The following is a 26,801-nucleotide window of genomic DNA, read 5'->3' as shown; positions in this document are numbered from 1 at the left end:
CGCGACGCCTGCTTATCTTATCCGGAGAGTTCCCTCGCGTCTCCTCCGCTGGGAACCCAAGGGCTCAACCCCACCACCACCCCCGACACAGAGCTAGACCCGCATCGGAACTTCTTGTCCTTTCAGCGGGTGAAGTGCCCCCTCCTCTGCTGACGAGGGGGCGTCCGTCGGCCGCCACTCGCCTCCCCGCCCGCCATGTCGAGCGAGGAGAGCTACTTGGCCATCCTGCGCTACTTGACCAACGAGCGCGAGCCTTACGCGCCGGGCACCGAGGGCAACGTCAAGCGCAAGATCCGCAAGGCCGCCGCCTGCTATGTGGTACGCGGAGGGACCCTTTACTACCAGCGCCGGCAGCGGGACCAGCAGCGCTTCGCCGAACTCGAAGTGGTGCTGCAGGCCGAACGTCGCGGCCGCCTCATTCGGGCAGCCCACCTGGAAACGGACGGTTCCCACCGGACCCGCTTGCAGACTTGGCAGCGCCTCTCCAGGCGCTATTGGTGGCGAGGTGAGGAAAGGCGCTTCGGTGGGTGGGGATGGGAGGAGGAAGAGGGGGTCCCTGCATGACCGGTCTCGGCGGGGCGGGGGAGCGCTGGGCAAGCACACTGACTGGGTGTTCGGAGGTGCCTCGCAGCGGCGCGATGACACGCGCGACTTAACTCGCCCCACCTCTGGTCTTGAGCGCCGCCTTCGTTCGGCAGAGGCGCTCTCTTTCGAAGTTAAAAACGCAGGCGAGGGAGTTGGCGTTGCTAATTGCCAAAGATGAATTTCCGTGGGAATGGGCTTAGGCTGGAAAAGCGCCAGTTCAGTTCATCGGCTGCCTTCCCCTGGATAACTTAACCACGGTTAATCATTGTAAAATGAATCCCATTTTCGGCATTTTGCATGATGCGTGTTGAACACTCAGATAAAACATTTAGGGTCTTGTTTGATCAACAGATTAGGTTTAAAGGCTTTTGGATTAGTTCTACGTTTGATGTGCCTTGACTCTACAGGGGAATGAATGCTTGTCGATGTAAAAAAGTTCATTTTGAACCCCTATATTGAGCCCATGTGAACTGTAATCCCCAAACAAACAGCAGTGATTTTAAAAAACAAAAATTGTATAAAATAAGGAGTGTCTAAATCAGTGGTTCTCAACCTTTTTAATGCCATGACCCCCAACCGGTTGTAAGTCGAGGACTATTCAACTGGTCGTAAGTCGAGGACTACTCAACTGGTGCAGCACCGTTTGCAGAATGGGACTTTTGGCAGGCTCAGCAGGGCAGAGACAGCCTGGACAATTCCTATTGGCTTTTGAAAGCCAATAGAATTAGACTCTATTCAAGAGAGTCTATTCTATTGGCTTTCAAAAGCCAATAGAATAAAAGGGAGTAGCATAGCTAAAGAAAAGGGGGAAAAAATGGTGGACTGCATTGTTTGGTGACCCCTGTGAAATGGTCGTTCGACCCCAAATGGTTGAGAACCACTGGTCTAAATTTTAAGCATATTTTCTTTTTGTAATAGCCTTCAATCGATACACAGCGGACATGCAATTTCAAATTTGATATAGCACTAATCAAGGGGGCTCTTTTAATTTACATAAGTTAGCTTACTACAGACAGAAGACAACTGTTTATCTTCTGTGAATTATTAAATATCAGTTTTAATGGATCAGACTTGTTTTGTTTTGCATAATTATGGATTTCAGGATAGGAAGTCTATAGTAGTGATGTAAATAGCCAGAACATTCTATTTAGGCAGAACAGAAAATATGACTTGTAAAGAATCCTCTCTGCTTTGTTTCTCAATACTATGCCATAAGTGTGGAAAACTATTTTGTACATTTATGGAAAGTATAGGACTGAACACTGATAGGAGTCCTGACTTGACAGGAAGATTTGAAAATAAGCAAAAGCATTGACTTTGATTTAATCTGTTTCCATGCATCTAAATAAAAGATAAAGGTTGAGTGTTTTCAAATAACTGCCCAATATTGAAACAATAATTCAAATATATCAATTTATGCATGAATAAAACAATACATATAAAAAGGTTTTGTGTTTTGTTTTTTTTTAGGTATCCTGAAGCAAGTTAAAGATTATATTAAAGAATGTAGCAAATGCCAGGAAAAATTAGATCGTTCTAGATCATTGTCAGACCCTTCTGAAATGTTGGAAGAGCTAGGATTAGATGCAATATCTCATGAAGATAGTAATGAAACAGATGATGAAATAAATAATGCCACATCACTGCCAGCAGCATCACCAAAACCAGTGAAAAAGAAACCAATAGCCAAGCACGAACTTGTATTTGTAAGTAAATGTTCATATATAATTGGCATGGAAATTTTTTTTACATTACATTTATACTATAAACTCTTTTTATACATAGCAGCTTTATGATACTTAATTTGTTTTGCTTGTTTTAGTTGTAATGGCATGGTCTGTCTTTTTTGATGCCAGGTTGACAGTAAAGGTCTCGTGAAACAATCTTCTCCAAAACATTCTCAAACAATTTTGAATCAGTTGAACCAACAGCGGCTTTCTAGTCAGTTCTGTGATGTTACCTTGCTGATTGAGGGAGAAGTGTACAAAGCACACAAATCTATTTTGGCAGCCAACAGTGAATACTTCAGAGAACTTTTTATTGAAAAGGGAGCTGTTTCCAGCCATGAAGCAGTAGTAGATCTTTCAGGTAATGTATCATAATATCAATGAGTTTATTATACATGCAGATTTTTAAAGGGCAAATCAATCAAATATGTAAAATATATTAGACTTATGCTGTCAGGTTTTCCTGAAGAAAAGATGCTTGGATTTTTTTATTTGTTGTGCTTTTTGTTCAATATGATAGAAAGCTAATTTGTACAGTGTTCCCCCGATTTATTTATTTAGTGAATTTATGTCCTATCTTTCAAGATAAAAAAGGACCTAATCTACAATAGTGTATATATGAATGTACCACATTTAAATATAACTAAAATGATTTTATATCATAATGTTAAATACAGAATTACATCATAGCAGCTTATGACTTAAGTGAAAAGCACTGAAGCAAATGTTTACTTAAAACAGATAAGGAATGAATGTATTTCTATGCAGAGGATTCTTGAGCTGTGTGACAGCTATTGAAAAGACCCTGTTCTCAGCATTCATCAGAGTGGCAGGCTTCTGTTTTTATAAAATAAATGGTGAGGGTCTATTCTTTTATCAAAGCTTTCTAATTTTGTTTATTTGTTTTGTGTGTATACGTGCAGGATTTCGGAAGGCCAGTTTCCTCCCTTTGCTAGAATTTGCTTACACTTCAGAATTAATTTTTGATTTTTGTAACATGGCAGCTGTAGCTGAGCTAGCTCAGCATCTTCTCATGACAGAGGTCTTGGAAATCTGTGAAAATGTACACAAACAGATGGAAGATAAACAAATCACCGTATACCAGAAAGGAGATGTTCAAATAGTAGAGGTAGCTCAAACTACTTTAGAGCAGAATGAAAATGAAGCTAATCCTGTTGCCAGCACCGAGCAAGCAATATCTACTGAAGATCCAGTAGCAACTGTGAATGGAACAGCTTCAAATACCGAGGCAAAAGAGATAGCTGTATCTGAAACTGCATTGCAAAGTGTTTCAGAGCCTCTTGTGAAGAATCCTCCTGAGCTCCCGGTGCATACTCCTGCGCTGGAAACAATAGAGAATGAAGAGAAAGCCCCAGAGATGGAATGTTCCACAAATCAAACTATAACTGTGGTGCAAACTGAGCCTTCAGTAGCAGAGCAAGTTGTTGTTAGTACTCAGGCTGAAAATGAAGCTGATAAAAATATAAATGGAGATCAAAATGTGAACAGTGAACATAATGTGAGCAGCGAAACAAATGCAGAAGTTGCTGCTGAGAATTCCCAGGAAGGACTTAAGCGAAAACGTGGTAGGCCTTGTAAAATACAGGATATTCCACAGTCACAATCAGAGACCACAACTTTTAGTCAAGATGATACTTATAAAAGCAAGCTTCGCCAGCGATCTGTTAGTGAGGGTGGCTATATTCGACTGCACAAAGGTACTGAGAAAAAACTACAGAACAGAAAGCCAGCCCTCAAATCAGCTATTCAGCAGGTATAAGTGCTCAAGCTCTAATTTTTCAAAAAGTATATGTGTGGGGGGGGAGACAGGATTATCTATAAAAATCTTGAAGTTGTAAAAATTTACAATACTTTTTTTCTTTCTGGCAAGCCCACAAAGTGATAATATACTGACATTTTAAAGAACCTAAAAACCATATATACTGTATATCAGCTGTACAACAAAATGATTTTAATTTTCCAGTTAATACATTTACATAGCAATGACCTGTAACTATAGCTGATTGGAATAGGGACAGATGTTAGCTCAAAAGAGGTAGCTGGGTGATATTATTAATTAAATTTGTGTGCCACCCAGTTCTCAATAACTATTTGCAGCTGACAACAATCAAAAGAAAAGATGGCAAGTGGTTCAGATCAGATAGCATGAAGCAAGAGTTCTCACTCTCCTTCACTAAAGATCTGGGTAAAGAGCTAGGTCTTCACTGCTCTTCTAAACAACATCAAGGGGGGGGGGCATCTGGATCTTGATAGAAGAGACTTCATTTCAGAGGGCAGGTGTTGCTACAGAGAAGGCATGTCTCCCAAGTCTTGATAGATAATATTTAATCAAAGGAATGCAGAGCCCACCAACCTTGTATGATCAAACAGATCTTGTAAGATATTATGGGAGACAGGTTTACTTCAAGGATACTTAAGAATTCAATGCTATATGTGTTGCGGGCACACACAAAAATTGTATATAGAGATTATGATATTCTTTCAAATAATGTTTTGTATTCCATCAAATACAGATACAAATTTTCAAATGCATTTAAAAATTCCTTGAGGCCAATCGAATATTTCTTCTTCCCATCCCTTAGATAGAACTAATAAGATATATTTACCAATTATGAGATTATACTGTATGTCATAGTAAAGGGCATGATTTGGATGGATTGGTGGACTGGGAAGCTAAATAGGGTCGTGACTGAATGGAATTTGGATGGGAGATTTTCAGGAAAGATCAGAGGCATAAGCTACATTGCACTATTTTAAAAAATATCACACAAAAGTAATGGCAACTAACTTCTATATTTTATGTTCATTAAGTCACTAGGAGTTAACTCAAAAAAGATTGGCTTTTCTGATCATGTATGTTGCTTCTCTGCAGGTAATATGTTTGAGTTGTTGGTTTTTCTGTTTTCTGTGTAACTAATATTAATTTTAAATATCAATTTTTTAATCAGGTTGCTATGAAGCTAGTGCAAAGAGGCAAGAAGATGAAGCAACCCAAAAGAGAGATTATAGAACACACTGAGGCAGAAGCTCAACACAAATGCAGTGAATGTGGGATGGTTTTCCAGAGACGTTATGCTCTTATAATGCACACACTGAAGCATGAAAGGACGAAAAATTATAAATGCCCAGTAAGCACTTGGTAAAATGTACTATGAGTAAAGATTCCTGTAACAGTGTTAATCTATTCTTTGAATGACAAGTTTCTCTGATGGAGTTTAACCTGACAATATTCCTGAACATAAATTTCAATCCTTATTTCATAATGATCAAAATACATGGTTTGAAACATTATATTGCAAGTGGGGTAGTCATTTCCATATCTGGGAAATGTAAATAGAGTTGATTAGACACATCTGGCATTCCAGATTTCCCTACAGTTGAACGTTAAATCTTTTATCTTTGGATTGATACATACACACTGTAGTTTCATCTGAATGTGAATACACATACACACATTCTATATCCCTATTTTTTTTATAAGATTTCTCACAAGAAGTCAAATATTTGTTTCCTTAGCTATGCAAAAAAGAGTTCCAGTACGGTGCTTCACTGCGAGCTCACCTTGTTCGTCATACCCAAAAAAATGAAGTGACTGTTGCAACTGCTAATACAGAAGAAAGTGGTGCTGCCAGAAAGGGAAGAACTAAACGAGAATTTATCTGTGATATATGTGGAAGAAGTTTGCCTAAACTTTATTCTTTGCGAATCCATATGTTGAAACATACAGGTGTAAAGCCACATGCATGTAAGGTAATGTTTTCTTCACTTTAATATTAATGCACTTTCTGTGGTAGAAAGTAAGTTTTGGAATTCCTTTCCTTTGAGGTCCAATCTGTTTCCTTATGAATTTCAGGAGAGCAGTTAATGTCTATTGTTTCATCTGCTGCAGGCGAAGGGCATACTGTGATAAAAGTCTGACATTGACAAGTGCATGATTTTGCATATTTCTGGATAGTTCTAATATTATTAATGCTGTTTATATTGTAAGTAGGCTTATTTATTTTTGAGAGGATATTTTTAATCTATGAAATTATTTTGATTATTAGTCTCCCAGACTCTTCAGGTATGGAAAACATTGTCAGTTTATTGCAATCATAGATTTTTCCATTGTAGTCTGTTCCTAACCTGGTCCTTTAGGTCTTCCAACAGTGCATTTATTACTGCTACAACGGAGTCTACCCAACTTGCTGATCCTCTCTTTTCCTTTTTTTCCCCCATCTTTCCCAGCATCAAGAGTATTTTCAAAGTGCTAGGTTTTTGCATAATGTATCTGAAGTAGGACATTTACATTATAGTCATTTGATTTATAAAATTGCCCAATCAAACTATGTCTGGATAGTCAACAACAACAGAAAATAACATCAAAAAAGGATAATTTGTATCTCAAGTGCTCTAGATTGATTTGTTCAGCAATCCATTTATTTGTTTTCTTGACTGTGCATGATGTTCTCAAGTATTTTCTCCAACACCAAAGTTCCAAAGAGTTGATACTCTTTCTATCCAACTTTCTTGAATCCCACTACAATTGTCTTCTGCACAGTATGAATGATGTCTTTGCCATTGTAAGTACAGTGATCTGTCTCCAGCAACTTTTTATATTACTGCTGTCCAATATAGGTGGCTGCTTGCTTTTGCTGTGCAACTAGGATGACCTTTACAACTTGGAAATTCTGCTGGAAAATATACCTTCACATACCCACCAGGGTCGTTGCTCATTCCTGCCTGGAACACCCTTTCTCCCATCATAGTGAAGCAGCAAACAGGACTTGTGAGAGAAAGGACAGCATGCAACCAAATAAATAAAATAAGCATCTCTCCAGCAAAGTAATCTAGTTACCCCAAAGCTTTGCAAAATCCAGATGACCACTAGATGGTAGCAAAAAGTGGATGGTTTTGATGCCTTTACTGTCACTGAGTGGTTGTATGGATTTTTTGCAATTCAGATCTAACAGTCCTAAAGAATGCTAGCCCTAGGGGAAAAATGTCAGATGCTTATGGATCATGCAATATAAGCAGATTCAGTGAAGCTTTCTTCATCTTAGTGTATTGCGATTCACCTTGAAAGACAATACTATTTTTGTGATGTTGTTGTTTAATAGATTTGTGGAAAGTCATTTACCTACAAACATGGTTTAAAGATGCATCTTGTGTTGCATGAGGCACAAAAGCAGTTTAAGTGTGAATTGTGTGACAAGTCCTTTGTCACAAAAAGAAGCCTTCAGGAGCATGTAAGCATTCACACAGGTAAATGACACATATTATTAATTAATGCCAGAAATAAAATAATGTAAAAAGGAGTATAATGTCACTTCTCAATCTAATGGATTTCTTCTTTCACTTTATTTCTATAAGTTTATACATCCAAAAAATTACACAAGATTAGTTCTGTGTAGTAAACATGATTTAACCATCAGTGTGGCCAAGATGCCAATCAATGGGAATTTTATGGGTGTTTTTTTTAAGACTAGAAACCAGCCAGCTGGACTGGCTGGCTTCTTCCCTTGTTATTTCCAGGTCTGAATGCTCAGTTGGGTTGGGCAACTAATCTGTATGGGACCAATATTCCATTCTTCATTCTGAGCATGTACAGAAGCTGTGCTACCTGTTGAAACCTCCAAACAAGCTCAAAGAGAATGTATCAAATATAGAGCCAGTTTTCAGGAATGTATAAAATATGTATGCTAAACTACAGCCACATTTTTCAGTAAGGAAGTGAAGCATTCTACACATCTTTGATGAGTCTTTAAAGTCAGCCTTCTTATGCTCTATATTTGACCAACTGTTTTTAATCAGTGTTTGAAAAATAATTTCATACTGAATATTATCATTAATATATTTTACTTCATATATTATTTGGGAATAGGAAACAGCCATAGTAATTAAGAATAGTAGCATAATGGTTTCATAAAAGTAAGAAGATTAAGATTTGTCAGGGGGGTTAACATGAGGAGGGGGGTTGGATTATTTATTTGAGTTTTAGAAAGTGTTTACATGTGTTAGGAGAATTAATGAATTGTGAATATTTTGTTTCCTATCAAAAATCAGGGGATAGTTACATCTCTTTTTGCCAGATTGTCATCAGATAGTAATAATAATAATAATTAATAATTAATAATAATAATAATGTTGGAAGGGACCTGGGAGGTCATCTAGTCCAACCCCCTGCTCAGGCAGGAAACCCTATACCATTTCAGACAAATGGCTGTCCAGTCTCTTCTTAAAAACTTCCTGTGTTGGAGCATTCACCGCTTCTGGAGGCAGGTTGTTCCACTGGTTAATTGTTCTAACTGTCAGGAAGTTTCTCCTTCGTTCTAGGTTGCTTCTCAGCTCCAAGTATCTTTCGGAAGTTGCATATGGTTTGTAGTTTGCCTAGCCATATATTACAGATACTTTTATCATTTTCAGGAGAATCAAAATACTTCTGTTCACACTGTGGAAAATCTTTTCATAGAGCTTCAGGGCTTAGTAAACACTTAAAGAAACACCAGCCCAAACCTGAAGTCCGTGGCTATCAATGCAACCAGTAAGTATAATTAAAAGGTTTGAAAGTAGCTTGGCTAATCTTGGTGGGTAATAAGTGATTATCTATTTTATTCATGATGAAAGCAAAAATTACTTAAATATTAGTTGAATTCTTACAAAATTTCTCAGAACTTTGAAATAATTTATAATAAGCAGTCTTTACGTTAGTAGCTTAATAACACTTTTATTAGGTATTTTTAGAGTACCGTGTTTTCCCGAAAACAAGACCCAGTTTATTTTATTTTATTTTAATTTTTGCCTCCAAAAGAGGCACCAGCTCTTATTTTTGGGTGGATGTCTTTTCCAGGGTCTCAACTCACGGTGGTGGCACCAACAGCCCCGCCCAGCCAGCCCACTTCTTCTGCGGGTGAAGGAAATGACTCTGCAGCTGGGAATGGACCTCTGGATTGACACGCGTGGCACCTCCCAATCTGCATTTCACTATCAGAGGCCTTTCTGGAAGGCTTCTGATGGTGAAATACAGGCCGGGAGGGAATCTGGAGTTCCATTCTCAGCTGCAGAGGCATTTCATGAAGGCCTCTGATGGCGAAATGCAGGCCAGGGGGCACTGCAGAAGTGGGCCAGCGAGGCGAGGCAGGTGTCAATTCATGGGAGGCCTAGCTGCGACAGTAAGCAGGTATGAGGCGTGTGGGGCAGCTCCACCTCCCCACCCCCACTCTAGCTTGATTTTTAGGCATGCACCTCGCTGCAAAACTAGGGCTTAATTTTGGGGTAGGGCTTATATTAGGCCCACCCCTAAAAATCAAGCTAGGGCTTATTTTAGGAGTAGTTCTTACTTTCGAGGAAATACGGTAGGACTTAAGCTATTAAATTGTAGCATTGTTCAGGGTTCCAGATAGGCATGATCTGAATCTTCCTCAACATTCTTATTAGGCTGTTTTGGCTGGAATTTTTGCCTCTTAAAAATATTTCAAAACGTTCTAATTTCTTTATTCTTCTTGCTTTCTTATAACAGGAGCTCAGCTTTAGTCTTTTCAGCACTCTCCATACAAATTCACTCTCTAGAAGGAATTTCTAAAGGGAATCCTGTTCAGGATTTCAGCCAACCATATTTTTATTATAAGTAATTTCAAGTATAGTATTTTGCTCTCATCCCATATTTTGGGTTCATATTGAGACTAAGTATTGTATAGCTTTTGGGTGAATTTAGTGCTCAGTGAGCTAGAATCTTTTTACTTGAATGGGTGAGTTCTCCATTAGATTTCTTTAATTTTTGTAATTCCTCAGTATCCTTGAATATACCAATGCTCCTTGTTTTAGTACCTCTTGGGATCCCTAAAATTGGTTTGCTTATTTTCACTTCATGCTCCTACTCATTAAAATTGTATGAATCTTATTTTTCCACTGCATAGTGCATGGAAATAGTAGTTTATTCTGAAGACAACAAATTGAAACCATTCTTTATTTTATAAATGTTATTTATTCCAGAGAAAAGTAGCAATATTGGTTGTAGAATAGTCTTGAAAACAGTTCTGGAAAGTTAATTACTTTAGAATTATCCCTTTTTTCATAATCTGATAGAGGATTAACTATTTTGTAGCATAGGCAAATTGTTTCATATTTTTATAGTGATTGTTTTCAGATATGAAGCAATAGTATTAATTCATGTATACATATGGCTGCACTGCACTCCCTTTTTTCTTTACTAAGGACTAGATACATGTATTCTATATTATTCATCACAAATCTAATTTCAGGTGTGAGAAAAGTTTCTATGAACCTCGGGATCTCCGCCAGCATATGAACAAACATCTTGGAGTGAAACCTTTTCAATGTCAGTTTTGTGGGAAATGCTATAGTTGGAAGAAGGATTGGTATTCTCATGTAAAGTCACATTCTGTTACTGATCCATACAGGTAAACAAGCTGAATACTCTTAGCTGCAAGTACTTAGATTTAAAAGAAAGCCTCTAGCCAGATTTATGTAACCTGTAATTTTGCTTATGTGATGGGATAACTTTTAAATGCAAAATGTTATATTGAATCATACCCAATGGTTACTGGAAAAAAAGCTCCCTTTTTTGCCTCAATATTTTGTTTTGAATGTTTTTATTTAGGCAGTCTATTTACCAATTTATTCAATTCCAGCAAAGTCTACCAGAGTTTATATCACTGTATAAACTTGATTTGTTTGTTTGTAGATTTGATATTCAGTATCAAGCTTTTGAATTATTAAGAACTTTTGGTAAGGCAGAACTCTTTGCAAACCAAAAAATTAAAAAGAGGATGTAAATGTACAAGCTGTACATAAGAATTTCACAAGACTCTAGTTCTAGTATTTCACTTTTGCTAGCAAGTTGGAGAGCTATTTTTTTAACTACACCAGCTTTCCTCTACAAACACTGTATCACTCCAGTAGTTCTTACTTAAAACATTTTGACTAAAACCGTTTAGTAAAGTTGGCTATCATGGAATATAAGAACAGGTTATATTCCTAATTTCCTTGAGGTTTTTCCACAGGCTGGAATATGGTAAAAGATACTTATTTTGGCTCCAGTTGACTTTCAAAATGACTTAGATTTGTTTTTCCATAAAATCCAATATTAGACTCTCCTATTTGAGCAGGGTATTGGACTAGAAGACCACCAAGGTCTCTTCCAATTCTGTTATTCTGTTAAAATTTCATAATGTATTAAAACCAGGAGATACCAATAAAAGAATAAAAAATGAAAAGTAGAAATTTCTCTCTTACTTTAACATTGTAAGCCACCTGATCATTTGAAGCTGACAGCCTCTAACTCTAAAAAAATCAATCAATAAACAGTTTTTAGAATTTAGGTAATATCATTTTATTTATTCTTATTAGTAACTAGTGAGAATGTCACCTTGGTGTTTTGTAGCAAAAAGGAAAAACAGTTGATATAGTAAGCTTTTATTTATAAGTGCAGTTGGTAAACTGAAAAAATAGTGGCTTGGACAAAGTAGTTGAGATAACTGGAGGATTTATTCTTTTGATTTCAACTACTCTTTTAAAACTTTTCCTGTAATAAATTAGAAATTTCTTCCTATTTTGGCTTTCTATAAGAAAACATTCTTGATCTCTAAAGTTTTCTGTTTATGTAACTGAAAAATGCAGTCTGTTGTCATCCAATTTTCATCATGCTCGCTTTCAAGGAACAAGAAAAAGATCCATCTTGTGGAGTGAGAATATGGTATCAATGGAAGCTGGGCACTGTTATTTGAGCATAAAAAGTTCTAGTCAACAAAAATGCATAGAGCTGTTGCTAGTTTGCTGATGAGGAAAAAAGCAGATGGCACTGAAAAAGCAGTCTTTTTAATGAACTCTGTATAATTTATCTGTCCCAAATTTCAGTTGAGGACTATTGCCATTGGAACTGAGAAAAGAAGTCATAAAAAGGGTGTTCCTGAGTCATAAACATTATTGCTGAGACAAGATGAAACTATATTGCTGTATACCTGAGTAGGAATTTTCTATTGTTTTATTTAACGTATGCTATCTAATATTGCATCCTTAATTATTGTATTTATATATGGTTATAGAGTTTTTTTAAAAAAACTTATCATTTATAGGTATATAAAGGGCCTCATTGTCTCTCTGAGCCTTCAAGAAAATATTAGCTTTTTAATACTAGTTCTCCACTTTCACTTGTCCTTACTTTCAGAAATGGTAAGCATCTTAACATTTTTTATCGCAATAGTCTATTCAAATGCTAGATTTAAAAGGTGGGGATTTTTTATTCTTGTACTTTATCAAGCTGTTATTTTCCTCGTGTTTAGATGCAATGTGTGTGGCAAAGAGTTCTATGAAAAAGCTTTGTACAGAAGGCATGTTAAAAAAGCCACTCATGGGAAGAAAGGGAGAGCAAAACAAAATTTGGAACGTATTTGTGAACATTGTGGGAGAAAATTTACCCAGCTTCGGGAGTACAGAAGACATATGAACAACCATGAAGGTAAATGAAACAAGACTGATTTTTAAAAATATCACCTTTCTGAAATATAGTCAAGATAATATATTTATTACAGTCAGAGACCACCTGTAAAACAAAGTGTGAGACAGCAAATAAAAATCACAATTACACTCAATAAAACTAGTGGTAAAGGAGTGATTATTTTACAATAATAATAAAACTTAATCACATTAAGAGAAAAAAGAGCATATTAATTAGATAATAACAACTGTAAATAAAAGGGATCTATGTGGTATACAAATCTGAGTTGATGGGGTATTATTAACTTAAACTGGATATCTTTGTAATAGAAACAGTATAAAAGGCATGGGTCAGTGTTTCAGGGACCTCTTCACCACAGGGGCAAAGTCTTTGTTCAAATGTGATATCCTGTAGTGTCCCTCTGGGAACAGCTGTTGGGAGATCACTAAATCTTACCAGGGATAGGGTGCTTCTGAAATTGGGAGCAGTTATTTAGCTTGAAAAAGATAAATGAATGTCCCAAAACACGTCTCCGGGTATCGCAGCCAGATCTAATTAGGCTTCCATATCTTTGATGTATGGTCTAGAAGCTGCCCCTGCAACTTCATATCTAGTGGTGGGATTCAGATATGTGAACAACTGGTTCTCTGTGGATGCCACTTCTGGAAGTCCATTCTGGGCATGGGCAACAAAAAATTATCTACCGGTTCTGCTGAAGTGGTGCGAAATGGCTGAATCCCACCATTGTTCATATCCCATCATCAGGATTGCATTAAGTGAGAAACTCTAGCATTTCAGTTTCTCATGCAATGGCTTATCCCAAGATGAAACATAGTCATGACTTAAAATAAGAGGTATCAAGCCCACAGGGGAAAATAATAAGTTTAACCAATGTTCAGAAATGTTTAAAATAACTTTTGGTTTTCATTACACTAGCCTTACAGAATAAAACCATATTAGGAATACATCATGGGAGCAAGTCATATGTTCCTTAAAAAAAATTGAATTACACCCTCTCTAAAGGAATGAAGGACATTCACAAAACTGGTATTTAATTTTAAACGTAGAAGGTTTTAAAGTTGACAGAAAAAAAGAGATGTACCTAACTTCATATGAAACCTGAATTGTCCCAACCTGTTAAGTCATTCAAGGAGAAATGCTCAGTTCTCCACTTTTAGGAAGTGAGGGAAAGTGAAGGCCGGAGCTACTGCTCTGCAGTGGCAATTCTCTAGAACAGTCCCCTTGTAAAGATCAAATTGCCTCCTCTTTTCTATGCCAGCCAACAAGATAGCAAGCTGCTGCTTGCCACAGTCCAGAAATATACAAATTGGGTAGAAATTTTTGGTGGAAAGAGTTCCTTTTCTCTAAGATAAAGATGACAGCTGTAATGTAGTCAAGACTTGGCACAGGTTAAGACAAGGATTCAATAAACAAACAATAAAACCAAAGGAGAGAAGAGACAAGGTGGACTAGAATCTAGACCTCTAAACACAGCCCGACAAGGTAAACATGGCAAAGCTGAAGCTCTGACTCTACTTCCTCTGCCTCTTCCCATTTCTAATGAAAGACAAGTCCAGCAGGGTCATGACATCCTTCTTGTTGAATTCAAATATGTGTTCTAACTACCTAGCTTGTTTAGTAATCTTTTTAGCTTTTAACCTAATTGTTACTTTTTACTGCTACTTTCATTTGGCTTACTTTATGGTTTATTTTATTTTGTTTTAAATTGTTTTCTGTTAAGACTTACTATGAATATATTTATTTTGAGGGGTCCTTGGTGCACTCTACGTTTGGTTGTTTTCTTGCAGACATTTCATTATCCAAACTTGGCAACATCATCAGTGCTAGCCTAAAACATATTCATGTTTCTATCTCACATAAATCATTCAGAGTCAGTGGCAGCATGATAGAAATGAATAAATGAGACCCTTATCCCCTGTTATTCTTTGGTAGATTTCGTTTGTGTGGGTCTATTTCTTTTAAATTTCTCTCTAGTTTTGATTTTGCCATCTTTATCCTTTATTTTTGTTTATTATGGTATTTTTCCCATTTCAATGGCTTTATTATTATTTATTTATTTAAGTATTTATTTCAAATGGTTTTAACTTGGATTAGGCAGTATTTACATTTAATGATTAAATAATAAAGATATGGCTGTATAAACATGGTTCCGCTTTAGCCATCCTGTATCTTTAGAAAAGATGAAAGAGAGCTAAAACAAATAAGCTGTGTTTACAATTGCCCTATTATTTTCTTTCACTTTTGTATGGAAAAAATAGATGACAGATTCCTAGTCCACCCCACAAATCTCATGATTTACAAGATTAAACTTAATTTATAGAATCTGTAGAGAACAGAATCCAGTCCTTGCACCATATTAATTTCTACATCTCTAACTGAAAGCAAAGATAATTAGCTAATTACAAATTATGTATCTGAAAAGATATTAATATATTGTATTTGAAACTTGATATTGCCTTTTTATCTTGCTAAAACTAGCTTTTTAAATGATAATCACAATAACATGCAAATAGATGGGAAGTAATGCCATTTTTCTGTGTTTTAACACTAATAAATATTTGTTAACCGCAAATATCCTGGATTTAAAATTTCAAAGCAATGTCTCTATGCAAAATGACTATATAAAGGCTTATATTATAATGCACTTACTGGCTGTGAGAAAATCGTATCTTAATCGTTTTTATAGTAATGTTCAGACTTTTAAAGATTAGTAAATGCTTTCTTTCTGTTTCTGTTGAATAGGTGTTAAACCTTTTGAGTGTCTAACTTGCGGTGTTGCATGGGCTGATGCACGTTCCTTAAAACGTCATGTAAGGTCACACACTGGAGAAAGACCTTATGTGTGTTCAATATGCAATGAAGCCTACATAGATGCCCGTACCTTAAGAAAGCACATGACTAAATTTCATCGGGATTATGTACCTTGTAAAATCATGCTGGAAAAGGACACTCTTCAGTTTCATAATCAGGGGACTCAAGTCGAACATGCCATCAGTATTTTAACATCTGATGTGCCAGAACAAGAAACAGAGGTCTGTACCGAAGAGATCGAGACTGTAGTAATCACTGAAGAAACACTTGACACTGTTGCAGCTACTGAAGAGTGTTCAACAGTTTCTACTCTTTCTGACCAAAGTATCATGCAAGTTGTCAATTATGTATTAGCACAACAACAAGGACAGAAAGTGGCAGAGGTTACAGAAGCTATTCAAACAGTAGAAGTAGAAGTGCAGCATGTTTCTGATCAAGACTGAATACAAATATTCATTAATGTAGAACCCTGGCAAAATGGCATTTAATTAACAAAATATTAACAGTTTGGCTGGACTTTTATAGTAATTTCAGGATCCTCTTCTGAGTTTTGTGAAAAAAACATATCTATAATTAAAAAGTAAATTCACCTGATAAGTAATGGACTTGCCCTAAGACTACTGCACCAGATGTAAATGCTTAGTTTTAAAAAAAAAATCCTGTAAAATAAAACCATTTTATGTGATGGTGATAGTTACAATGTAATTTTTGACACAATTATTTTTTTGTTGAGCATTTAATATACCAAAGATTTGTGCCACTCATTTTCAGATTGTAGCTGTATGAAATTCAAGGAAGAGTATGATCTACAAAAATTATGAATGTTATTAATAGAGATAAATAATGTAGTATAATATATTTATTTAGTCAAAATCTCTGTATAGTTTTCTTTAAGTACAAAAACAGTCTGGATGGCATAGACTTTCTTACAGAACAAAGTTTCCTTAAGAACTATTTCTATATTATTTTAAATTATAATCAAATGCATTTCTGCAGTAGGGCAGTCTGCATTAAACTATAGGCAGTTATGAGAGAGAAACTGGGCAGTATCAGCTAAGCACAAAACATCCTGCATTTCCTGTTTTGCTTTACCTATTCTGAAAAATACTTCTGGGATTACATGTTTTGAGATTAGCTAAAGTATTTGTATATATCATGTATAAACTGATAAAAATTGGTTCAGTTTAGAATGAACTAAATACAAATGCTGTATATAAGAAAAACTGGATTGCTTAAATTTATTTCTGTTCACCATGAAGGTCCTAAAGTTTTAGCTTTTGTATTGTCCTGATGTTTATATAATATTCTGTTTTAAAATTTAAGTAATTATGTGGATTAAAGTTTGTGAAAAACAAACCAAAAATTACCTATTATAGTTAATGCACAACTTTGCAAATAATAGCAAATAGTGGTATTCCATATAGTATGTAATGTTTTTATTAACTCAGTTATCCCTACTTGCCAATAAAATAGCTTCATGAGCAAAAAAGAGATATGGGCAAGTCCATGTACTCATGTACCCTTAAAACTGTACAGGTAGTCCTCAACTTACAACAGTTCATTTAGTGACCATTCAAATGGCAGTGAAAAAAGTGGCAGTGAAAAAAGTGACTTATGACCTTTTTCACACTTACAACCATTGCAGCATCCCTGTTCTGACAAAGTCACGCTGGCAAGGTAGAGGTTAAATAGAGTCCATTTATTGTTCACTTGTCACAGTATCAAACAACCCATCAATAGTGTCAGTGAAGCTCCACCCCAGCCCTCAGTTTTCCTCTGTCTGAATTCCCCGGTTCCACAAACTAAGCCCTAGCTAACCCATGAGGCAAAGAGAGAAGTAACAGTACCCCAAGTACTAAGTCTGCAACATAGTCCAGAGTTCCCAAAAAACAAGGCACAATCCAAAAGTCTGAAATCAGTCAATTCCAGAATCCACAAGCGAAGTCCAACGAAGAAACATGATCCAGGATTCACAAGGCAGTGTTCATGAAAGCCAAGAAGGTGCACAGGTGTTCCCGACAAGCACACCTTGCAGCATCTGATTCAATCATCCTTCCCTAGGTGTTCCTTGTGAGGAGAGGTAGGGCTGCTTCCTCGCAATCAGCCTCACTAACCTCTTATGTACCTCCTTCCACTCTTATTCTCCTGTTCTGACCTGGCTCCCCAAACACAACAGACACGCCAAATAGTCTCTAATGTTCCTTTATTTCAGGAACACCAGCAGTTTCACAGTCTCCAAACAATGGAGCTCGCTCCCTTTTCCCCTGTAGGGGTCTCCCAATACCCAGAGTTACTCTCCGTCTCACCATGCTTGCCGCCAAAAGTCCTTCAAACAAGCTGGCTATTGTTTAACATAAGACACACCCACACTCAGTGCCACAGGATCTGCAGAAAAATCTGGCAAAATTCCAAAAAGTGTCAGGACTTCCAAACACAAGTGGCTGACCAGCAGGAAGACGAATAGTTGTCTGCCACACCTATTCATCTTCGTCCCTGCCTTTTATTCACAACTGAGGGTGGGGCTATGTTACTGGTGACTCTTCCGCCTCGAAGACCGCCCCATAGCCTCTCATTGTTCTCAGCTTCCACTGTGCCCACGCATCAATTACTGGCCCCAAGTGATCCTCCTCTCCCGACTCACTTGCTTCAAGCATGGAAGTCTCAACCTTTCCATCTGAGAGCTGGTGAACAGCCCAGAGTCTGCCTCTGTACTTGGCTGTGACAGTTCCATTCTTTCGTCGGAGCTTTCAGATGCCCCTGACGCTGAGCCCGGCGCCCTTTCCTGTGCTTCCTCATCTGAACTGGTTGCTGAGTCCTCTGGTGACCGACAGGCCACAACTCATCCATGGATCAGGTGGGGAAGGCAGCTGTTCCTTGTCAGAGGTGGTCTGAAGCCTGTCATCTCCGCTGGCTCTTTGCAGCTGCTCCACTCCTGCAGGTGGTTCTCTAGTTGGCCACACCCTCCCCCCATTACTAGACAATCATGGGATTGCCTCGTCCTTAGCCCCTGGCCTCTCATTCAGAAGGGATTGTCCTCCCTGTTGAGCAGTCCCAGTTCTACTCCTCTGAACCAGGATCCAATAAAGCAATGACAGTCCCCATGGTCACATGATCAAAATTTAGATGCTTGGCAATTGACTCATATTTATGGTGGTTGCAGTGTCCCAGAGTCATGTGATCCCCTTTTGCGACTTTCTTACAAGCAAAGTCAATGGGGAAGCCAGATTCACTTAACTGTGTTACTAACTTAACAACTGCAGTGATTCACTTAGCAACTGTGGCAAGAGAGGCCTGTCAGGCTGGAGTCCAGGTGCAGAGGCAATGACGTGGAAGGGATCAAAATGGGAAGCCCCTGCCCACCGCTGCCTGCCTGTTGCCCTCTCTGCCCGGAGCCTTTGGCAGTTTAAAATAAAAAGCCTGCAGAGCACCGACTTCCTTTTTTTCTTCCACCCTTTCCTCCATTGCCTCTGCTCCTGGACTCTGGCCTCACACTAAATGGGGAATTGGTCTGCTGCCTTACACCAGGCTTCCCCCCCATTCCTGCCCCATGCCAGGCTTCCCCCCCACATAATTGGAGAAGCTGCGCCAGTGCCGTTTGCCTCTTTCTTGCCCCACGCCAGGCTTTCCCCCCTCACAATCAGAAAAGCTGTGCCAACCTTGCTGTTCACCTGCTGTCCCACAGCACAGCCCCTGTGATCGGCCATCGCATGCTGCCCCTCTGAGCAACGTCGCTGCTGCCTGCCACCCATCCGATTGGCTGGCGGCTAACTGTCCCTTGTGGTCAAAGTCCCGGAACAAGGGGGGGGCTTAGCAAAAGGACTAGGCCAAAGAATGCAAGGCGGAGGGCCAGGGATCCATTGGCCAGGGAGAATGGGTGGGGAGGGCCAGCCGAGGAGGAACGTTGGAGGCAAATGGGCAGAGGCGGGAAGTTTGAGAAGGAGGCATAGCCAAGGGTGGGAGCCTAAAGGTCCCATTCCGTGCTTACTTCTACCCTTTCTCTGACCAGTTCATAATGTCCTTCTTCCTTTAAATTTATCATTCTTTCCATCAACATCATTCAGATCCAATTTTCTCTTTCTTTCTCTTCATTTCAGCCCATTTGTGAACTTCCTAAATGGGTATCTGGTAATGTAGTCTTTAAATATCCTATCTTGCATAGAATAGGGTGAGAACATGGGACAAAATTGGATATCAGTTACCAAAATCTGCTTAAACTGACAGGATGTGTCCTTATCATTAGCAGGGAATGCTGCATAGTACATAGGTACTATTAAATGTTCTAACCTACTCTATATTATTAAATGCATTTTGTTTGATTTTAATAAAAATAAGTGGATTGAAATACTATTGTAAAATTGTTAGTTAAGCAGAGGTATATGAAATTAGTTTCCAGTTCAGTCACGATGCAAGTGAGGCAATACTGTATGTTTTCTTTTTAAATTACTTCTTAGCTCCTAATTATTGTTAAAAATAAAACCCAAGTACAGTGAGGGAAAAATTTATTTGATCCCCTGCTGATTTTGTACGTATGCCCACTGACAAAGAAATGATCAGTCTATAATTTTAATGGTGGATTTATTTTAACAGTGAGAGACAGAATAACAGCAAAAAAAATCCACAAAAACGCATTTCAAAAAAGTTATAAATTAATTTGCATTTTAATGAATGAAATAAGTATTTGACCCCTTCGCAAAACATGACTTAGTACTTAGTGGCAAAACCCTTATCAGACGTTTCTTATAGATAGCCAGCAGATTTGCACACATCTCAGGAAGGATTTTGTCCCACTCCTCTTTGCAGATCGTCTCCACGTCATTATGGTTTCGAGGCTGACGTTTGGCAGCTCAAACCATCAGCTCCGTCCACAGATTTTCTATGGGATTAAGGTCTGGAGACTGGCTAGGCCACTTCAGGACCTTAATGTGCTTCTTCTTGAGCCACTTCTTTGTTGCCTTGACCATGTGTTTTGGGTCGTTGTCATGGTGGAATACCCATTCATGACCCATTTTCAATACCCTGGCTGAGGGAAGGAGGTTCTCACCTGAGATTTGATGGTCCATCATCCCTTTGATGCGGTGAAGTTGTCCTGTCCCCTTAGCAGAAAAACACCCCCAAAGCATAATGTTTCTAAATCCATATTTGATGGTGGGGATGGTGTTCTTCGGGTCACAGGCAGCATTCCTCCTCCTCCAAACACAGTGAGTTGAGCTGATGCCAAAGAGCTTGATTTGGTCTCATCTGACCCCAACACTTTCACTCAATTCTCCTCTGAATCATTCAGATGTTCATTGCCAAAATTCAGACGGGCCTGTACATGCGGTTTCTTGAGCAGGGGGACATTGGAATGCTGCAGGATTTCAGTTCTCCAAGGCATAGTGTGTTACCAATTGGGTTTTTTTTTTGTGACTATGGTCCCAGCTGCCTTGAGATCATTGACAAGATCCTCCCGTGTAGTTCTGGGCTGATTCCTCACCATTATCATGATCATTGAAACTCCATGAGGTGAAATCTTGCAGGGAGCCCCAGATCGAGGGAGATTGATAGTTATTTTGTGTTTCTTCCATTTGACAACACCAACTGTTGTCATCTTCTCATCAAGCTGCTTGGCAATAGTCTTATAGCCCATTCCAGCCTTGTGTAGGTCTACAAACTTGTCCCTGACATCCTTGGACAGCTCTTTGGTCTTGGCCATGGTGGAGAGTTTGGAATCTGATTGATTGATTGCTTCTGTCAACAGGGGTCTTTTATATAGGTAACAAGCTGAGATTAGGAGTACTACCTTTAAGAGAGTGCTCCTAATCTCAGCTCATTAACTGTATAAAAGACACCTGGGAGCCAGAAATCTTGCTGATTGCTAGGAGATCAAATACTTATTTCACTCATTAAAATGCAAATCAATTTATAACTTCTTTGAAATGTGTTTTTCTGAATTTTTGTTGTTGTTATTCTATCTCTCACTGTTAAAATAAACTTACCATTAAAATTATAGACTGATCATTTCTTTATCAGTGGGCAAACGTACAAAATCAGCAACAAATCAAATAATTTTCTCCCTCACTGTAATAGAGGGTAGGGGTATACTTGTCAGCTGCCACCTTACGCTTGCTTTTGTGCTTTGCTACCATGTAGTGACAGTCTGACATGAAATCTAGATTCGGATGCATTTTCTAGCCCTGCTAACAGATGGCTACAGTGGTTCTTACTACCAGAAATACAACTTTGAAATGCACAGACGTTTTCCAGAGCTATATGTACAAGAGGAGAAAGCATTTATGTGGAAAGTTTTTCAAGGAAGAATGTTGTTGAAAAATACTGTCCAGTACTACTAACACTCTGAATCAGTATGAACTGATTATTCATTTGTTTGCTGAGCCAATGTCCCAGTTTAGCAGTTTACTATAGCAAAAGTGGTAGATTGCTTTAAGCTCTGCATGTGGTCAGATAGTTTGTCTTTTACATAAATGACTAGAGCAATTGTATTTTTTCAGTTTAATTCTTCGTTTGTGATATTGACATAATTCCAGCAATTTCAGAAAAATCTCCTACAAATATGATTAAAATCTGAACACAACCCATTATGCATCCTAAATGTTATTATAATCTGATGAAACCAGAAAGAAATGAGATATTTCTATGAATAAGACAACAGATGAAGCCAAATGTTGTTTTCATAATTCCCTTGATACAGTTTAGGATACAAAAAAATTATTTATAACATATGAACTTAACTGTGTATCTGGTTTTGTGTGACTAATACAATTGTCTCAACAACTAGATCAGGGGTGTCAAACTCGCAATTTCACATGAAGTGTTGCGACGTATCGCAACTTTTTTTCCATTGCCGGCAATGGGGTAGGCGCAGTTTCGTTATAATGCATCTGGCCTGTGGGCCGGGAGTTTGACACCTCTGAACTAGATCATATACCTAGATATTATTCAACATCTAATGTATCTTCTGGTTTCCAATTTGCATTCTCATATTAAAGTAGCATAAAAATACTTTAAATTCTGCAAAGAACTTATGAATACAATTGTGAGATTTCACAACCTTGGTTATGTTAAATCTGAATTACAGAGCAGATCACTGTTTGGACTTAGAGGAAAGTTCTGAAAACACACATTAAGATTAGCATAGGACAACTCAGTTACAGATTTCAAAGATCTGAAGCAATTGGTTTTGAAAAGACACTAAATAGATTTCTATTAATGCAATATTGATAGGTTTTGTGATTTTATGGTAAATAACTGAAAAGATAAATCAGTAGAGTAGAACCATTACAGTTGTAAAAAATTAACTTTAACATTTCTTATTTATAGCAAAGAATTTAAAGAAAATTACACATTCTTTAAATTGAAGAAAAAATAATTTGCATGCAAATACTTAAAATAGCAAACATGCTTTGAACTTAAGGGGCCAGAGGACTTAACTGATAAAAATTCTTGCTGAAGTTAAAAAAACAAAGCTAATTTAGAATGTTTCTCATCTGCTGTCCCAAAACTACGGAGATTCTCTGAACTCCCTTCAGGAAATTCTTGAGAGAGAAATCTGATCTGCCAATATAGACATTTTTACTGGTTAACAGGACAATATTAATTTTTTGTCACCAATAAATTTTAATTTTAGGACAACAAAGTTGATGGTAGGTGATTGGGATATGCTCATCACATTCAACTCTATACTACAATATAATTGAAAACAGTAGTTATTTGACATTTGTTATACTTAATATAATTTCATCTATTCTCACTGGACCAATTAACAGTATTTTATGCTACTACTAAAGCATCATCAAACTCAGATATTTATACATTTTGATGGTTTTAGCAAAAACATTGCCAATTCTGCTTTAGTAACCTATTACTGAAAGAACAATTATGTAACATTATTCCAGCAATATTGAACATGAAGTTGCCGGAAATAAAAGTGGAAATTTACATTTATATTTTACCAATCTTTATGTAATACTTGGTGAAATAGTTGCCTTTTAGTATTATATTTTTTATTGAAATATACAAAATAACAGAATAGTTTTGTTTATTGGAAAGACTATTTCTGGTTTGATACGTTGAAGAGTAAAGCAGTTAATTTATCATTTTAGCACAGAAACAGGAAATTGCCTACTATTTTTATTACTGCTTCTCTTAGGAAGCTTCTCTCATGTAGTCACTCTTGAACCATAAAAATTAAAGTGTGATTAAATAATGCAATACAAAACTGAGCTATGATCTAAGTCTAAGCACTCATATTCTGTTTTGGTTCAACATTGAGTCCTCCTGGTTCTTACTGTATATGTAACAATCAAAGATACTATCTTCGTTAATTTCACACACCAGACTAGAAAGAATTGGATATTTCATTTTCTTTATGCACAGAATATATCCAAGTTGGGGCAAATACAAATAAATATTGTGGATGAGCTCAATGGCTACACTATGATAGTATTTGAACTGTTACTAATCATTCAAAAGGAAAACGATGGTTGTTTTAAGGAAGCTGTGCAACTTACTAAAAGGAAGGATATACTGAGGATAATCTAACCCCCCCCCCAAAAAAAATCTAAAGTACAGGTAAAAATGAAATGGACAAGCATTAGCAAGACAACAATGAAAAAAATGGATGCTTGCCTTTAATGGACTAGTTTTGCTTCCCTGCTGTACTGCCTTATCTGGGCAGATGCATCATCTGAGAGGGATAAATAAAGAACCTCAGGTGTATATACCGAGAGTAAATATTCCCAGCTGGGTCATCCAAGGTGTGAAGGTCATCCCAGCTGCACATCAAAAGCAAGCAACCACCTATGTGGGGCAGTATTGATACAGAGAAGATAATATAGGGAGATGATTACTGTAATTACAATGGAAAAGACATCAGTTCATACTGCATGGAAGAAGGAAATGATATATAGGTCCTGTAATTTTACCAAGAAAAACCACATGAATAGAAAATATAAAATTATTGATGATATAGTGCCAGAAAATGGGCACATCTGGATAGATAGCACTCAACATACTACTGAAGAAGTACTGAGAACTTTTCAGAATATTAATAGTGTTTACAAAGTAGTTAAAATCTGAGACATCTAGTTGCTAATGTCATACAGGAAAACAAAATTTGAAGCTGCAAAGACAAAGAATTACAGTGTCAATATGGAATGTGAGAAGCATGAATATAGGAAAACTCAACACACCAAATCACATCACATCAAATCAGACCTTAATTATGGTCAAAGATAATGATCTTGTTATAAAAGATGGAACAGTTGCACATTGACATTTTAAGCACCAGTGAATTGAGATGGATTGTGACTGAAAACACTTTCCATCAGAATATCAAACTTTTATTCAGAACATGAAAAACAAAGAAGGAACAGTATTGTTGTTGCTTTTATTGTGAGGAAGGGTATAGAAAGAACAGTCTTTGGCTACAATGCCATCAATGACCAAATAATATCAATTAGATTTTGTGGATAACCCTTTAGGTTTATATTCCTACCACCAATGCAGAAGAGGTTCATGAGTTTTATGATCAGGTTCAATCTAAAATTGGCAGAACATACAAACAAGAAGTGCTAATTGTCATTCGAAACGTGTACCCTGGAGGGTGACAAAGTTGGAAAATTAAAGAGGAAACTGCTTTTGAATCTTATAGTTTCAAAGACCAAAATAAAACAGAATGGCTTAGCAATTGTGACCACTCCAATGATATCTTCATACCTAACACCACCTTCAAAACCCAATAACACTTGTAGACATGGACTACCAGAAAGAGTACATTGAAAGCAAAGTATTATTGCTAAAGGAAAGTGAAGAAGCTTACTTATAGCATCAAAGATATGGCCAGATCCTGACTCTGGAACAAATCATTAACTACACATGTGCAAATTCTAAAGAGTTTCACAGAACTAGATAATGCTTGACTTATGACCATTTGTTTAATGACTTTTAAAAATTATGGAGGATATCATTTGGCAAATAGAAACTATTTGAAGATCAAGCAAAGATGGAAGGAGTATACTGAAATGTTGTATTGGATGCTGGGAAAACTAGGATGAGAGGACGACCACAAGCAAGATGGATGGACTCAGTTTACATGTAGTGATCACATAGATTTTTTCCATCATAATCTGTCCCCAAGCAAGATCTTCAAGTCTTCAATCAGCATACCAGTTATAGTACGCCAATTGAAGACTTGAAGGACTTGGTTGGGGACAGATTATGATGGAAAAAATCTATGTAATCACTATGAGTAAACACTGGTTGGATGACAATTAATGGCTTTCTATATGTGATTCATCTACTTCCATTTGTAAGTCTGTTGAAGATCTTCACAAATTGTTCCCTGAGGACAAGGTAGGTATTTACCACCTCAACCAGTCACTTAATTTTAAAAAGGTCCTCTTTCTCTGGAACTAGTTTCTGGGTAGAAGACTGGTCTTTGCATTAAATAATTGTCTTAATAAAGAATCCAATATTTGATTACCACAGGGTGTATTATTTAGAATAATAATTTCCAAGACTTTCTGGTAAAGCTTTGCAGTATAATGCAAGACCTTCAACAAGATACTAAAGAGCTGGAACATTTGCTTAAGTAGATAAGATGCTGTAAACATTTGCTTATACAGGTAGTCCTCAACTTACAACAGTTCTTTTAGTGACCATTCAAAGTTATCATGGCACTGAAAAAGTGACTTATGACCGTGTTTTACACTTATGACTGTTGCAGCACCCTGTAGTCATGTGATTGAAATTCAGACACTTGGCAACTGACTCAAATTTATGACAATTGCAGTCTTGGGTCATGTGATCATTTTTTGCAATCTTCTGACAACAAAATCAATGGGAAAGCCAGATTTATTTTATAATTGTGTTACTAACTTAACTGCAGTGATCCACTTAACTGTGGCAAAAAAAGTCGTACAATTGGGCAAAGCTCACTTAACAACTGTCTTGCTTAATTACAGCAATTTTGGGCTCAATTCTGGTCATTCGTCAAGGACTATGTGTATCAAATTGGCTTGCTAAGATTCTTTCAGGAAGGATCTGTCCCACCTTGATTAAAAGTTGCAGCAATTACATCTTCTTCACAGAAGCTATTTAGTCTAGGAACCTTTAAAAATATAGATTGTCATTTTATCATGCTGGCTAATGAAGGTAAGAAGGATTTCTAGAAACATATAGAAGATACTTACGGTATTATCCTT

General features: G+C 37.3%; 1 protein-coding gene across 3 annotated transcripts; it reads left to right on the top strand.

Annotated features, from left to right (window-relative positions):
• Positions 1 to 174: 174 nt before the first annotated feature.
• ZBTB11 (zinc finger and BTB domain containing 11) lies at positions 175 to 17,089 on the top strand. Of its 3 annotated transcripts, none has more exons than XM_039322460.1 (11): positions 175 to 505; positions 2,056 to 2,291; positions 2,442 to 2,673; positions 3,236 to 4,086; positions 5,282 to 5,461; positions 5,850 to 6,083; positions 7,433 to 7,577; positions 8,739 to 8,856; positions 10,574 to 10,732; positions 12,614 to 12,789; positions 15,532 to 17,089. In XM_039322460.1, exons 1-11 carry the CDS (start codon positions 196 to 198, stop codon positions 16,041 to 16,043), a joined length of 3,153 nt encoding a protein of 1,050 aa, XP_039178394.1. In that variant the 5' UTR covers positions 175 to 195; the 3' UTR covers positions 16,044 to 17,089. The 3 variants fall into 3 exon arrangements, with proteins under 3 accessions (XP_039178394.1, XP_039178393.1, XP_039178395.1); XM_039322459.1 differs by having other exon boundaries at positions 12,407 to 12,789; XM_039322461.1 differs by lacking the exon at positions 15,532 to 17,089 and adding an exon at positions 12,407 to 12,503 and having other exon boundaries at positions 12,614 to 12,783.
• Positions 17,090 to 26,801: the final 9,712 nt, after the last annotated feature.

This window comes from Crotalus tigris, unplaced genomic scaffold (genome assembly GCF_016545835.1).
Source record: "Crotalus tigris isolate CLP2741 ecotype Arizona unplaced genomic scaffold, ASM1654583v1 scf7180000024115.3125172, whole genome shotgun sequence".
Taxonomy (NCBI): Eukaryota; Metazoa; Chordata; class Lepidosauria; order Squamata; family Viperidae; genus Crotalus; species Crotalus tigris.
This window is presented reverse-complemented; position numbering and strand designations above follow the sequence as displayed.